This window comes from Paroedura picta, chromosome 2 (genome assembly GCF_049243985.1).
Source record: "Paroedura picta isolate Pp20150507F chromosome 2, Ppicta_v3.0, whole genome shotgun sequence".
Lineage (NCBI taxonomy): Eukaryota > Metazoa > Chordata > Lepidosauria > Squamata > Gekkonidae > Paroedura > Paroedura picta.
This window is the reverse complement of record NC_135370.1, coordinates 85,131,124-85,147,765: the sequence shown is the minus strand read 5'-3', so window position 1 is coordinate 85,147,765 and position 16,642 is coordinate 85,131,124. Positions and strand designations below refer to the sequence as shown.

Sequence of the window (16,642 nt, the reverse complement as noted above, 5' to 3'; positions counted from 1 at the left end):
TGGGCCCGGCAACAAATTATGAAAGCCCCAGTGTCTCCATGGATGACACCAGGTCTCCGCCATGGACTGAAGGGGGCGCGTCCGCATGGACGTTGAAGTCGCCCAGGATCAGAAGCCTGGAGTACTGCAACGCCCAGGCAGCCGCCGCCTCCAGCAGGTGGGGCAGGACATCTGGCAGCGCGTTGGGTAGACGGTATACCAACCAGATAGCCACACTCTCGACCGAGTCCCATCCAATACCGACACACTCCACTCCACTGATTTCCGGCGCTGGGAGAGCCCTGCAGGTGAGGACCTCCTGGACCACAATTGCCACCCCTCCTCCCCTCTTGTGGGTCCGAGATTGGTGAAGTACCGAGTATCCTGGTGGGGCTAGTTCTTTCAGGGCCGCTGACTCGCCTGCCCTCACCCAGGTCTCGGTCACGCAAGCAAGGTCCGCCTTCGACTCCGCGATGAAGTGTTGCAGAGTCGAGGCCTTGTTCTTAATCGACCTTGCGTTGCACAAGACCAATGTTGGACCCTTTACCTTAGCCTCCACCCTCACATTCCTGGGGATGGGACGGAGGTTAGAAGGGGATCGAGCACACCCAGGGTGCCGGCCGTGTCTCCACGGCCGGGTCCTATACGGCAGTGGTCCCCAACCTTTATTAGGCTGGGGACCGGCAGGGCATCGGGCCGCGCCCGCGCGGGCCACACCCACGCTTCGGGCCGCACCCGCTGATCGGGCCGCACCCGCGAGCCGCGCCCGCGGATCGGGCCGCACCCGCGAGCCGCGCCCGCGGATCTGATTCCCTCTCCCCGCCCTCCCGCAGTAAGAAGCTTCCCGGGCTGCAAGATTGCGGCCTGGGAAGTTTTTTACTGCGGGGGGGGCGGGGAGAGGGAGCCGCGGCCCGGCGCCATGGCCTTTGCGGCCCGGCGCCGGGCCGCGGCCCGCAGGTTGGGGACCACTGCTATACGGGACACCACTGCTCCCACCCCTTCTCTTGTCCAACCTCCTCCCCCAGCCAAGATAAGAATTTGTGAATGCTCCTGATCTCGTTAATGAATAAGCAGGTCAGGCCTCTTACTCGGAGTGTCTTCTTTCAGTTACATCCAGTTTATAAACTAATCCTTTACCTAGATTCTGACAAATACCCTATACTGATCCATGCTTCCCTAATCTCCAGTCTGGACAATTGTAACACATTTGATGTGGAGCTGTCTTTGAAGACATCTCTGAAATTCCACTTGGTATAAAATGTGGATGCAAGGCTACTTTTTGGAGTCAGCTATAATGCCAACATGAAACTCCAGGACTGCATCAATTGCTCTGCCTATCTATTTGCTTTTGGGTCCACTTCATAGTTCTAGTTATTACCTTTAACCCCTTAACCATCTATGAACTTCACATTAGTATACCCTCTTGGGCCACAAGTTCAGTAGATAGCCACCTCTTTAAGATGCCATCCCTTACAGCCATCCATTCGGCTACAGTGAGTTTTCAGGTCTTTTGTTATATCTTTAAGGAGGAAAAGGATCAATAGGGGAGGCAGTAATGATCACAAGAATTGTGTTTACTGGAACACAACAGTCAACTAACAGAACAAGCCACAACTAGGCTTCAGTAGCTCTAACTCCTTCTCTAGTTACAGGTACAAGACCTGAGCCTCTACTTTCTAGAGAATCTCTAGTTCTCCTTAAAATAATAGTACCAATATACTGCATCTCGACCTCTTTGGTAATATGTCCAGTAGTAATATTTATGGTGAAGTACTCTTCATTGCTCACTTAATCCCTGGGCTCAATCATGATATCATGCTGGGATACACGCCAGGCATCCACTTCTGGTGAATATGCTGCCTAGTTCTTGGAGGGTAGCCTGGGATTGGTCAAATTGTGAATCAAAGACTACATGGTGGATTGGAGTCTGTTTGGGGTACCAAGTTATCCCTCTCTGCCTTCTGTTGTGCTGATACCTTTTTCTCCTATTGGTATTTCAACATAATAGGACAGTGGCTTTGGGTATGATGTCATTATCTTTGCAGGCTTCCAAGCCTCTGATGTTTCATGCATATTGAGCCTGGAGAATGGAAAACATTCAAGACACAGGGACTTGAACCAAGGTACCGTATAGAAGATTGCTAGGTCTAGGTTGGGAAATATCTAGAGGTTTTGGTGGAAGAGCCTGGTGAGGGCCAATTCACTGCTACTACTCATGGTCGCACCACTCTTTTCCTCACAGAATGCAAAGTATACCAACAGAACACAGTCCCTCTCCCTCACACACTATCTCCTCCTGCTTCATGTTTCCACCCTCTTCCAAAAGCTTGTGTCCAGGTACTTTGAGAAACTTCTAAAAAGTTTGGAAGGGTCAAAATGTCATTTTTTTACAGGAACATAATTAGAAAATTGAAATTCAAAAGCTTAATTTCAGCATTTAACATGTGTCCTCTGTTTAGAGGGTGTTACACATCAAATATTGCAGGATCCTAAGTACCCACCTATCAAATCCCCCCAAATTGCTTTAGTTTAACTGTCAAACAGAACATTCCTGCAAGCCTGCAGTCAAATCATAAACACTTCTGCATGTCAACTATTAATTACTGTTAAGTACGTACCATCAAGCAGCAAATACACAAATCAAACAGACATCAAACATTAATTAGATGTCAGCTTCCAATGTTGATTGTTAAATATTTGGGGACTATTTGGAGAACATGACAATGGCAAAGCTCTCCTGCTACTATACTGTGGCTATTGTTAGTGTAGCTTTAGTGAGAGGGGGGGGACACTCCTGCTGATATGCAAAACTAATTATATGTACAAAACCTTAGCAACACAGCTCAAGGCAGCAGTGTTCTGAAAATATATAATTGTTCTTATTTGAAAGCAGGATTTTACAATCCTTACATAGTTCATGATTTCCCCTCTTCTGCACTTTTCACCCCTAAGGTTGGCCTGTAATTCAGGTTGTATTTAGGTATGTTTACCCTTAAGCTGCTCTGCCATCTCCACAGCGTTTGGCAGGTTAATAGAAATAAACAGTTGCTGTTCTTCCTTACAGGATTACAATATATTAACTACACATTTTAATGATCTTGTCCCATGTTTTGTATTGGCAAGGAACTTTATTCACCAGATGACGCTTTGTCTAACAAGGTATTCTAGCCTATGATATAAAAAATGATGCACATCAAGGTAAAGTGTTTACCCAAGGGAAGAAGATCCAAAGTGCCCATTAAAAATGAGGAATAGAAGTAATCTAAAGCACAGATGTGAAGGAAAAAGGTCATGTTTTATTCTAGCAGTACTGAACTATGTACTAAATGACACACCAAGAATTCACATACAGGAGGTAGAACTTTGAAGAATCTAAAAGCATCTTTTTCTTTGGGATCCACTGCAGCAAATAAACTTGAAAACTATTGTGAATACTGATGTTATCTTTACACTACTTGAAGATTCTTTCAAAAAGGATTTGGGGTACTACAGACATGCAAAACTGATGACTTCCAAAGCTGGATATAGCCCGGCAGCAACATACTATGAGCTGCCTCCTGATTTGCAGCCCCAGGCAGGCAGCAATAACAGAGGGCTTGACAAACCACATTACATGGATGGCCACAAGTTGCCACAATCTTGGTCCCTCATGGGAACAGAAGTCAGGTTTTACAGCTATGATTACAGGCACTCCAGCTGCTGGAATCCATGCATTTCAAACTGCTGGATCTTTCTTTGGATCCAAGAGATATGAAACAAAATCCTGCATTAACTGCTCAGTTCTAAACATAGCACATCTTGCAATGCAACCAGTGCTCACCATCTAAATGTTATTTATGCAGGCAGGAACTCTGGTTTACCTGAGGTTTGTCCACACAACAGCTTCTCCCATTAACTTCAGTACTGAAGGCAGCTGTGCTCCTGATCTAGCTACCCCCCCCACCCCCAGACACTGAAGGCAACGGGGAAACCTGCCCACATGGAACCTGTCCAACTGATGGACTGGAGACACCATAACTTCATTGCATCAGAGGCTTAGCCTGGCTCTGGATATCTTCAGGCTGTCTTCAACAGTCAATAAAAAGTATATTGAGCTTCCAATTATAGCAAAATTTCAATCCCAACTAGAATGCAGGGCCTGAGTACCAACTGAAGAGGAAGTCTGCACCATCTGAGACACTGTGGCAAGTCTTCCCCATAAAGTACTTGGATAGTAGCACTGTTCAAGCAGCACCTGCAGCAGTAAAGTACACAGTTTACTGTTACAGCCCAAGAAATAGTCATTGCTTGGCAAAGAGGACCATGCTATTGCTGCCAATTAAAAACAGCAGTACTCTCTGTAAGAGATTTCAATACCAATGTGTCCTACAAATTGGTCTCTCCAACAAAAACACAATGCTGCAACATACTAGCAATGCTCCCTTCTGCAAAATGCTTCAGAAAATACAGATCAGCACAAATTAAAGACAACATTCTGACCTCAGTGATTCCCCTGCCTTCCCTTTTTGTAAATTAGATATTAGGCACAGTTTGGTACATGGGATATTTGTCTTAAGTGCGCAAAATTCAGTCAGGCATCTTCAATGACAGCATTACTCTCCACTGGGATGCTTTTAAAAGGAAGAGGGTAAGATGCCTGCACACCAGGCAACCTTCTGCTGGCAGTAAAATGAAGCAACCACATTATCTGCCTGGTAATGAAGGAAGATAATATGGTCAGCCTTGTGTCACAGAATAAACTAGTGCATGGACTTATCAATACAGAAGAACAATTGCACTTTTTGCAGCAAGGAAGTATGAGTAATGATCCACTGTTCGTGCTCAGCAAGAATTCCTCACCAGCACTTCCTTCCCCAAAAAAGGCCCACAGAGGCCTAGGCGGGCCTTTTGGGGGCTGCAGGGGAGAGGCCTCGGCTGGCCTGCCCAGGTTGGGGGGGGGGGGAACCTAGCATCCATTGTGTTGTTAGATACAACAGGCTTTGTTGCTAGTTAAACCCATAAAAACCAGCCAATGCTGATTTTTCTGATCTCATAATGAGTGATGGGGTCCTGTCCAGCCTGCCAAGCCACCCTCATCTTGATTTTATCCAGCTCCATCCATGGCAGCCCTCCTAAAGGCCAAATGCTGGGGGGGAGCAGGGGAGGGCTGCTGTCCTCTTGCTCTTCTTAAGAGCTTTCAGGGGCATCTGGCCAGCCACTGTTGGCAAGAGAAAGGGGGAAATAAGGCAGACCTTGGTCTGATCCAGCAAATGAATTTTTATGCTTCTATGCAACATCAACACTCTACCTCACAGGACCTGAAAATATTCTCTTTAAAGTAGTAGGATGGTGGGCACAACCACAAAATGGATGCCACAAGAGGCAGAGACAAGTATGAAGAAGTGAGGTTTTTGCAAAACCCTAATAGTAACTCTTCAGCATTTCAAGCAGAAGACTTGCTTTACAGGATGCCTTTTAAAACAAACATGTTGCTTTAAAATAGTTTCTTGTGCTGCGGTAGCAGCAGCTGCCAAAGCAACATTTTTATAAAGTTGCACATCCACTCGGGTCTCCAGTGGCCATTCAGAAGCCCCACTGGGCAAAAGTCCCACCTGGCTCACCCAGGAAAATAGTGGGCATCATGGTGTCCGTGGGTGCCACATTGGGAATGCCTGCTTTACAAAGTCATTTCCTCTTCCCATTCCCACCACTAATACCCACAGATTCATTTTTTTTGGCACGTCCCTTCCCCCAAATTTGTTTCCTAATATCCAGTTTGTATTACTCTTCTGGTTTCTCTTACTCCTGCTTCCAGTTCTTTATTCACCTTAGACATTTTCAGAAGACCTTTGTTCTCCCATTTCCAGCATAAAGATTCAGGCTATTGTATAAGCAACCAGCCAACAGGCTAACTTACCTTCATTGAAATGCCTTTCCTCCAGAATCATAATTTCAGATGCTCAGCATAGAGATTTCTCAACTGGGCATATTTTTAGAGGCTAAGCACTTCCCACTGTATTCATCAAGTGGTAAAGCGCATGTCTAGCATTTTTCCATAACAGTTCCATGCAAAATAATCTATTTTTTCCTCTTAATTTTCGAAATGCAAAGCTCTGCAGCAGGATGCTTCTTCTATCCCTATCAAATGGAGATCTAGTGCATTAAATTGTTTGATTAAAGATTTTAAAACACTCAAATGTACAGAGTTGAAAAAGCTAATCATTTGCACTGGCAAGTCGTGAGCATCTCAATCATTTCCCCTTACCTTCTCCATACCCTATGAGCCTCTTGTGGCGCAGAGTGGTAAGGCAGCCGTCTGAAAGCTTTGCCCATGAGGCTGGGAGTTCGATCCCAGCAGCCGGCTCAAGGTTGACTCAGCCTTCCATCCTTCCGAGGTCGGTAAAATGAGTACCCAGCTTGCTGCTGGGGGGTAAACGGTAATGACTGGGGAAGGCACTGGCAAACCACCCCGTATTGAGTCTGCCATGAAAACGCTAGAGGGCATCACCCCAAGGGTCAGACATGACTCGGTGCTTGCACAGGGGATACCTTTACCTTTACCTTCTCCATACCCGCCTCCTACCCCATTATGAAATCATGAAGACTGGGGCCATTTCTGCATGAGGAATCTGCCCCTGGACAGCCTCTGGTTGTTGGTGGGTTTTAGAGCCCCCTCCACATGATGTCGCCTGCATCCCAAGGCTGGCTCGAGTTTTGCCCACATTTGCCTTGCGATGAGTGAAATAAAAAAAAGCAGATTTGCCACTTTTTATCTCGCATCCTTTTGGTGAGTAACCAGAGACAACCCTGTATGGAGGAGAAAATGCACAACTGTCTCGGCAGCATTGTCCCACCCTCGCACCTGCCTCCCACTGCCTGTTTCTTTGACCATGGCATTTAAAAAATATATTGTGCTGCATGCATAGCAACACGTACAGGCATCTGCTCACATTTTGGCAAACTAAAAAATCATTTTAAAATTACAGTGGTACACAAAGTGAACATTTATACATTACAGTGTCAATCAAATGGATTTAAAGACATCTTCTCATTTAAGGGCATAGGTATATAGTGGGAGTGAGCGGCAGCAAGCGGCTAGATACATTTATGCATTTCTATTTTGTGGGGAGATGATCAACTGGTAGGGTACGGGGGTTTATGTGGGATACTTCTCACCCTTTGCCAGGCATCTGTGTTATAGGAGTATTTCTTCTGTGCTTAGAACCCACAAAGCTTTTTTTTTCATTTTGATAGCGGTAGCAATACGTACGCATTGCTTCGCCACTATCTGAAATGGTGGCTGCATGTTCCATGGAAGACAAAAACCTTGTCGGGGCTAAGAAAGACAATGTGTGATCCTTGTGACCCAATCAACTTTACCTCTCAGGCTTCCTCTTTGCCCTCTATTGCTGGCACAAGGGGACCCACATGGAGAGACAACGAGGTAAGAGCCCTCTTGGCCATCTTTGCTGATGAGAAGGTCCAGGAGGCTCAACGTCTCTCATCGGAATTGGAAGGTTTTCGAGGAGGTAGCAAGGCAGATGAGGGCTCTCAGGCACAACCAGACAGGACTTGAGTGCTGGACAAAGACCCTCAGGCAGGAGTACTTTTGTTGTGTGAACTACACGGTCTCCAGAGCTGCACCAGTGACTTTCGCATTCTTCAGTGAGCTGCAGGGTATCTACGGAGAAGGGGATGACACTGGTCACCCCAAATGCATGGTTCGCAGCCTGAAGTTAAAGGTGAGGAAGCCTGCCATCGAAGAAAGCAGCCAGTAGCAGCTGGAGAACACGGATGAGGTGCCCTTCACACCCTGAGAGCCACCACAGAGTCAAGCCACCTTGGAGAGGGACCCAAGGACCAAGTTCATCACCCTGGACCTCACTTTGCTCACCTCGTACAGAGTGGAAAAAGCGTGATGCGGAGGCTGAGAAATGTGGGATGGGTATCCTGTTTGGAGAGCCGCAAATGCAAGGTTTACAATCCCACCACACGTGGTTTGCCCCTCCGTGCAGAAATGGCCTGGTACTTGACAGCATGGATCATCAGTTCTCTAAGAATAATTTGTGTTAATATAAATGTACCAAGTAAAATGGAAGTTTGGAATTCAGTTGGAGTCCTCATTTATCTCACATGTCACTAAAAGCTATAAATAGCATGTTTGCAAGGAGAGCTTTTTAATAGAGTTGTTTTGTTCAGAAAGAAACTTGAACATGAATTCAAGAGGCATACATCCGAGCTGTTAAGCTTTGTATCTTTGTCCTCTTCCATTTGTCCTCATCCACAACTCTTCTGACAGATTCCTCTCCTGTCCTCAAGTGCCTCTTTTCTACTTGGGGAAGTATCATCTGGGAAAGAGGCTCTTGAGAAATTTCAGCAGGGCTTCAACAGTGTACACAATACCAACCTGAGTGTGGATCAGGCCATGCCAAGATTCCCTTACAGAGCCTCAGAGGGCCACTATATGATGGACACATAGACTTGGATAATACCAACTCTCTGCTTGCAATGCACTCCTTTTTATCCACCACAAGGTGTTCCTCCACCGTGGAGTATATTTCTCTCATACTAGACACCTTTTCAGTTCCTTGAAAGATGCTGGTCCCAAGGTTCCATCTCTTTATTGCAACACTCCATGAAATTTCTCCATGATCAGAACTACTTTTGTGTAGTCTGAACATAAAGCACAGATACATTTCATGTTCGTTATTTTCAATAAAGCAAATAGTTGTTCCTCTAAACGTATAGCATTCCCCCCTCTTTTTTCATTAGCTATGCTGGGGGAAAAGTACCCTCTTTAATTAAAGACAATTGCACTCTCTCCTAGTTCATTATAACTGCTAGACTAGATAAACAGATTTATTACCGGTAAGTCACATTCCCAAAATACTTCTTTGTGTGTATAATAAAAAAATATGTGCATTAAGAACAACATGAACCACAGATTGACTTATGGTGTGAAACACTCAGAGAACTTGCTGTAATGGCAAGGTTAACAAACATGGTCAGAGACCAGACGAAGAATTTCAAAGATACTGGGATGATTTTCTAGGATACTTGTAAAATCTTTTTTGATTTTTCTGTATTCTATGTTAACTGGAAAAATATAGGAAAAAAGAACGTTATCTAGGGCAGTGGCCCCCAACCTTTTTATCACCGGGGACCACTCAACACCTTTTACTGAGGCCCGGTGGGGGGGGCGGGTAGTTTACTCCTCTACTCTCAACTACTGCCCTAGCGCTCTCTGATCGCTATGGTAATGTTTAAACATCCCTTCAAAATAAGATACAGACACGCCACAACAATGAAGTGTGTTGTAAAGGGCTAGGGGGTATGAAGTTAAGGGCCAGGGGGTTGGAGAGAAGGCGTCCTTCGGGGCCCACCTCCAATTAGTCGAAGGACCACACGTGGTCCGTAGCCCACAGGTTGGGGATCGCTAATCTAGGGCATCATATGTAATTCACGGTGAGCCCTTCTTCCCCACTGATGGTACGCATCTGTGAAATATATAAATACAACCTTAAATTTCCCCCATGTTGTATGTAAACCGCCCTGAGCCTTATGGAAGGGTGGTATAGAAATTAAATAAATAAACAAACAAACAAATTCAGTTGTATTGTTTTTAATATGACCACAAAGGAAGGTGAATTAACAATCGTTTTAATCTTACTGTGTTTTTGTACCCCATAAGAATAGATGCACTCTACTTGATGCCCATTTTTAGTTCCCCGCCCACCTTCTCCCCCCCCTACAAAAAAGAGAAATGGAGTATGTGTGGGAAGAGTTCCCCCCCCCTGCATTTTAACTGCTCTACTGAAGAACATGGAGAGGGAAACCTTGCTAGTTTCACTAGTGTAGATATCTGCCACCATCCCACACACCATTTTCCATCAGAAAAGTAGAAAAGTCAAGAGAAAAATGACAATATCAGGCTTGCATGACAAAAGGGCAGCACAGACCAGAGCCCAGAATCGATAGGTGGAAAAGTACATTCTTTCAGTCTAGATGGGAAGAATTATCAAGACATTTAAAGTGGGGAAAGTATAACTTGGTGTTGTGATTTCAAGAGAAAATCTCCAAGTGAGAATTAAAAGTATTTTAATTCCATGTCTTCTCCCTGGTCCACTGGGGACTTTGCATGGTTCTAGCAGACCATGATAGACCTCCTTATTTGCAAGACAGCATAGCATCCCATATTTTAATTTTTCCCTAATAGTATTGTATTCTGGGCATTTGATGTTTTTTCCCCTATTACTTCCATAAGAGGTAGAGGATAAATTATTTTTGAAATCCCACTAGCAGACCAGTCAATTTTCTTTGTACTCCCACTGAAGTTGGGAAATAGGTACTTCCAAACATTAAGAAACAGAGGCTAGCAGGGCAACTGTCTTCAGGGCAGAATTACAGATGTTTAGCGTTCTCCCTCTTTTTCCATTAGCTATGCTGGGGGGAAAGTACCTTATTTAATTGAAGACAACTGCACTCTTGCCTAACAGCATACAGCTTGAGGAACATACTGGAACCAATTCTGGGCAACAGGCGTGCTGTCCTGATAAGAATGAATTCCTCCTTAAGAAATATTTTGATTCTGTAACTTAAAAATAAAAATAATTTTTTATCGCTTGCCAGTTTTCTTTGCAATTTTTAGATTTGAAGCTAATATTTTGCCGAGGCACTTGCCAGGAAGTAGTTTTCAATTAAAAATACAGTTTTTTTTAGAATTACAGGGGTTTTGTTAATTTCCCCTTCCCAGGTGTTTTAGGAGAGAAATGTTGGCATGCCGTTCCTACATCTAAAATTTCTCCCCCAACACTGTTCATTTTCTTATGCCAACAAGCACTGCATGGAGTCCCAAAGGCATTAATCGAAAGAATTGATTTTGTCATTAGCCACAGATTTAAATGGAGCTTTTAAATCAGATTTTAATTGTAACTGTCTCTTAAAAGGTGTTCAGTGTTGATGGTGCTCTGATCAGCCTCTCGATTCAAGCGATGCTTTTAAAGGTAACACTTAATCAAACTAAATCATCACGGACATTAAATAGCCAGAAAATATGTAGGGGGATTCAAATAATATTTGGATTGCTTAAATATTAATTTAAGAACTACTTAATTTAGAGCGCCTTTAATTAGTAGATTGAATTGGCATTGACAACACTTATCCATGATTTTCAGGTTTAAAAAGAGCTCTTTGTACAACCTCCTGGGGCCATTTACTTTCTACGCCTAACCATGGTATAACATCACATGCTGTTAAAATTCTCAAGTCAATTGTGTTTGCAACTCATAGTAAAATGGCACTCTTGTATTATTTTAATCAGCAGAGGACTAAACTGGCCCTTATTTTAAACATTCTGAAAAGTTGCCCAGAGAAAGTTGGCTGCCTGTTGCCTAAGAAGCCACAAAGTACAGGTACATGTACCCCCACCACCTAGAAGCGACCTTTCGGTCACTATTGGACTGCCACCAATAACTCCGCTTCCTCTATGGACTTTATGGCTACCTTTAAAAGAATCTACAGGTAGCAAGTTCTTTGAGAAACAATCTGTACTAACTGCAGCTGACATTGCACTCTCTCCCCTGACTCCATCCTCATTCCTTGGACCACATCTGACCTTAGTGTCTAAGCATGAACATAAAGCTTAAGGCAAAAGGGGCACAATGATATTGTTTTACATACAAACCGGAGTATTACGGCTCAGTGGCACAACTAGTGATTCTGTATCAATGTGAAAATTAAACCAATTTGGTCTACATGGGGACTGACTAGAAAAAAGGAAACTTCAGTAAGAGAAAATGACATAGAGAGAGGGAAGGTTATATTACATACCCGAGCCTCAGGGGTGGGCGGTATATAAGTGCAATAAATAAATAAATACTATCAGTTTCTGGTACTGATCTGATTCATGGTTCTGGCTATTACCTATAAAATCCTCACAAGCTTGAATAATAGAGTTGGAAGGGACCTCCAAAGACATCTAGTCCAAATCCCTGCAGAATTCAGGAAATTCACAACTACCTGCCCACCCACAGTTACCCCAGTTTCATGCCCAGATGATGCCTCCACCAAAATAACCAGAATCCCTGGCCATTCTGGCCTAGAGGAATTTTGCCTCCTGCCCCCAAAGTGGGGCATTCCCCTGGGCAGGAAAGGGCCATAAGAACCAAGCATGGACAGAATCCCCTCTGCCCAGCCACTAACAATCTGCCTAAGTACACAGAATCAGCATTTCTGTGAGGTGGCTATCTAGCCTCTGCTTTAAAACTTCTAAGGTTTAGAATCATAGAGTTGGAAGGGGCCATATAGTCCAACCCCCTGCTCAACGCAGGATCAGCCCAAAGCATCCAAGAAAAGTGTGTATCCAACCTTTGCTTGAAGACGGCCAGTGAGGGGGAGTTCACCACCTCCTTAGGCAGCCTCTTCCACTGCTGAACTACTCTGACTGTGAAATTTTTTTCCCTGATATCTATCCTATATCGTTGTACTTGTAGTTTAAACCCATTACTGCGTGTCCTTTCCTCTGCAGCCAATGGGAACAGCATCCTGCCCTCCTCCAAGTGACAACCTTTCAAAACTTAAAGAGGGCTATCATGTCCCCTCTCAACCTCCTTTTCTCCAGGCTGAACATTCCCAAGTCCCTCAACCTATCTTCATAGGGCTTGGTCCCTTGGTCCCAGATCATCCTCGTCGCTCTCCTCTGTACCCTTTCAATTTTATCTATGTCCTTCTTGAAGTGAGGCCTCCAGAACTGCACACAGTACTCCAGGTGTGGTCTGACCAGTGCTGTATACAATGGGAGTTTAAAATGGGAGTTTAAAACTCTGCTCCATCCTCTATGTGACAGCCCTTTAAGTACTTGAAGATGGCTATCAAATCACCTCTTAGTCATTTTCTCTCCAGGCTAAAAAGACCAAGCTATCTCAACCTTTCCTCATACATCTTGGTCTCCAAACCCCTCACCATTTTCGTTGCCCTCCCCTGGACACACTTCAGTTTGTCAACATCATTCTTCAATTGTGGAGCTCAAAACTGAACACAGTATTCTAAGTGGGGTCTAAGTAAAGCAGAGTAAAGGTGTTCCTCCACTATGGAGGTTATTTCTCTCATACTAGACAGCCCAATATCCCATTTACTTTTTTCGCCACTGAGTCATACTGCTGACTCATGTTCAGTACATGGTCTACTAAGACTCCTAGATCCTTTTCGCACATGCTACTGATAACACAAGTCTCCCTCATCCTATAATAATGCATTTGATTTTTTCTACCTAAATGCAGAACTTTACATTTATCACTATTAATATTCATTTTATTCATTTTTGCCCAGTTCTCCAGCCTGTCAAGATCATCCTGTATCCTGCTTCTGTCCTCTTCTGTGTCTGCTACCCCTCCCAGTTTAGTATCATCATCCAAATCATTTATGAATATGTTGAACAACACAGAACCCAGGACAGAGGATGAAAAGCCATTAACAAGCACCCTTTGAGTGCAATCTGTCAACATGTTATTGAGCCAACTAGGATTTGGGTACTCATACTTTCCCCTCCCATTCTGTATTCACTGAACAAAGCAGCACAAGTACAGATTTCCTTTTCAAGCTACACTGAAGGGAACTGAAGAAACACAAGAATACTTCTGGGTATACTGTACCCTTAAACTATATTGTAATATCTCATCTGCACAATAAAGGACTGGAAGGGGAAACACAGGAAAGGAGAAAATAATATTGGGGTGGGAAACATAAGAATAAGAAGTTGGTTGTTCTAGTCTACTTTTCACTACCCAAAGAACTCTCAACGTGGTTTACAATCACCTTCCCTTCTCCCAACTGCAGACACCCTATGAAGGAGGTGGGACTGAGAGAGATCTCACGGAACTGCTCTGTGAGAATAGCACTGTTAAGACTGTGTCTTGCCCAAGGTCACCCAGCTGGCTGCATGTAGGAGAGTGGGGAATCAAACTTGCCCCCCCCCAGTTTAGTGGACGCTACTCTTAACCACTACACCAAACTTGAAATGACCCTAGTGCTCTTTGATTTGTTGCAGACCTTCCCATCTGATTCAAGATATAGCAAGAAAGCAGTGCTTTTAATCCAACATACCTTAGTGAGCATCGTCAGAGATCTGGAGGTACTAATGTTTCTTAATATTAGATTAAGACATATATATTTCCCCCCTGCAGTAGCACCCACTGGACGCAATTCATGGTCTAAAATGACCTTTCAGGCAATATCTCTATTCTTCTTCAGCCTATAGTAAGAACTTAACTTTTCCTTCCAAGTTTCCAACATCTGGCTGATTATTACCGCTGCTGCTTGCTGGCTGTTTTGTTCATTTTGATACATCTCAAATCTTGCACTTACTGTACTATTTTTGTATACTGTTATTACTGTGAGTTGTCTTGAGAATAGTTTTATTTTGTATAAATTGGCAACCAGGAAATTCAATAAAATAAAAATAGTTATCCATTTAAGTGTTCACGATATTCATGCAGGTACGTTTCATACCATTGCAGTTGTTATCTAGGAAGTATCACATTTGCCCCAGGTACAATCCATGTACAAAAATGGAACAATTTTAAGGGAACACATTCAAGATGTGTTTCCAACAAAAAGGAAACAAAGGCACACTTATTGTGTAAAAAAAACTGATTGTGCAGAAAGATACTTGGAATCCCAGAGGCTTCTGATATACCACAGTGGAAATATCAGGTTGCACATCAGTTCCACAGTGGGGGTTTGACATTTCGTTTTCCAATGTGCCTTCTGGCTATTGATAAGTTCAGACAGCTATATGTTCTACCACCTACTTCTTGTTAAAAACACACACTGTAGCTATTATACAAAGTCCCAATTCCAAGACTCACTCTGCTCAAAACTTGAAAGAGCTACAAACTACCATCTCCTGACTTCTGCTGGTTCAACATCAAACAACTGTTTAATGCAAGACACAGCACAAAAGCTACAAATAAATGCAATGTCTGTGTAATTCAGGAGGTAGCCGATTGTAAAAAAAATGCCTACAGAACATCATTCTTTCTGTAAAGTTACTGCAGCAGTGAAAGCCCATATCCAAAAATAAATTCCTCAGTAAATGTGTCTCTCTTCCTGCCCTGTGGTGACCTTTACTCCAAATCCTGAAAAAGTTACTCTCTGTTCATTTGAGGTTCCCCCAATGTGTATTTGTGTAAAATACTGTCAAGTAGCAGCCAGTTTCTGGCAACCCCAGCAGGACACTTTGTCTGTGAAATACGGACTGCCAACACTATGTTGGGATAATCAAAGGGCCAATCTTATTAGGTCAGCATAATCAGCATCCTTGTGGACAGAATTCTGAGGGGTCTCGTCTCAGGTTTTTGCTGCCTGCTGGTCTAATGCATATAAGCATTAGTGAACATGACTGCAGAAATGTGTAAGGACCTTTTCTTTCCTGAACTTCCATGGACATGTATTATGCTCTCACATGCACTCATGAATGTGGCAGGTCATCGAATCCCTGAAACTTGGGGTAGAGAACAACAGCAAGAATTTTTACATACAAATATATTAATACATTTATTCTTTAAAGAACCTTCTCCTCCTTATTTCTGCAGTTATCTCTCCTTCCCACTGGCATCGAAGGAGTCAGAGCCCAAACCACATTCAAATGGCAAAAAGTGTTGGACTATGCAAGATCTTCAGTTTGCATAATTGAGCAGAATATAAAGGTGTCCTGTAGGGGGGCATCAAAGGAGATATATAGCATAGATAGGATAGGAACTTCCTGATGATTGTCAGATGACCTCCTCTAATGTCCTGATTGGCTTTTTCAGTGTACTTCCTGTTTGCCTCCAGAACAGTTGCTGAAAAGACAGGATGCAAGCAGACAACAGCTAAAACAGGTAGCTAGATCTCTCTTTCTATCCATGGTTGTTTCTCTTCATAAATAAAACAATTTTATTCAAGCAACTGGTGCTGCACCCTCTCTGCATATTCAATCTCTGTCAACAAAAAGGAGGGACCCAGCAACACTTCAAGTGAGAAGAACTGCTGCTATCCAACCCACCCACCCCAAGACAAAAATGATCACAGTAATGATCGCAGTAATGGGTTTAAACTACAAGTACAACAATATAGGCTAGATATCAGGAAAAAAATGTTCACAGTCAGAGTAGTTCAGCAGTGGAATAGGCTGCCTAAGGAGGTGGTGAGCTCCCCCTCACTGGAAGTCTTCAAGCAAAGGTTGGATACACACTTTTCTTGGATGCTTTAGGATGCTTTGGGCTGATCCTGCGTTGAGCAGGGGGTTGGACTAGATGGCCTTTATGGACCCTTCCAACTCTATGATTCTGTGATCACCCAGTGCCATCAAATCAGAATTGCCAAAGTGGTGTCCCTACTTATGCAGGGAACGAGGACTGGCAGGGTGAAGGGTGGAGGAATGTTAGCAATCCTTTTCTAAGCCCCAATTCCATGAGCACATCAGACCCTCCAAAGCAAAAAGAACAAAGATAATACTTCTAAGGAAAGTGTCTGATGAAGCCAGAAACAGAACCCAGACCTTTTGGCTCTCCCATTTCTTCCCCAAACACTGATGTGGAGTCAGAAGCACTTTGGACGGAAACAGAAAAGCATTTGTTTGTTTACTATGGAAGAAGTCCCTCCAGGTCGCTTATGTCTAAGGGAGACTAGTGGGAAAGCAGACCAT

The 16,642-nt window shown here is 43.7% G+C and overlaps 1 protein-coding gene across 7 annotated transcripts in view; it reads right to left on the bottom strand.

The window, feature by feature from the left end:
* Positions 1 to 16,642, bottom strand: part of LOC143829878 (tetraspanin-4) — a 724,382-nt gene that overhangs the window by 681,213 nt on the left and 26,527 nt on the right. Inside the window, exon 1 of one of the 7 annotated variants that reach the window (XM_077321420.1) lies at positions 5,876 to 5,921. The exons of the other annotated variants lie outside the window; for them this stretch is intronic. Within the exon in view, the coding sequence (XP_077177535.1) occupies positions 5,876 to 5,906 (31 nt within the window). The 5' untranslated portion in view covers positions 5,907 to 5,921. Of the gene's footprint in view, positions 1 to 5,875; positions 5,922 to 16,642 lie in introns of those variants that run through there. 7 annotated transcript variants of the gene reach the window in all.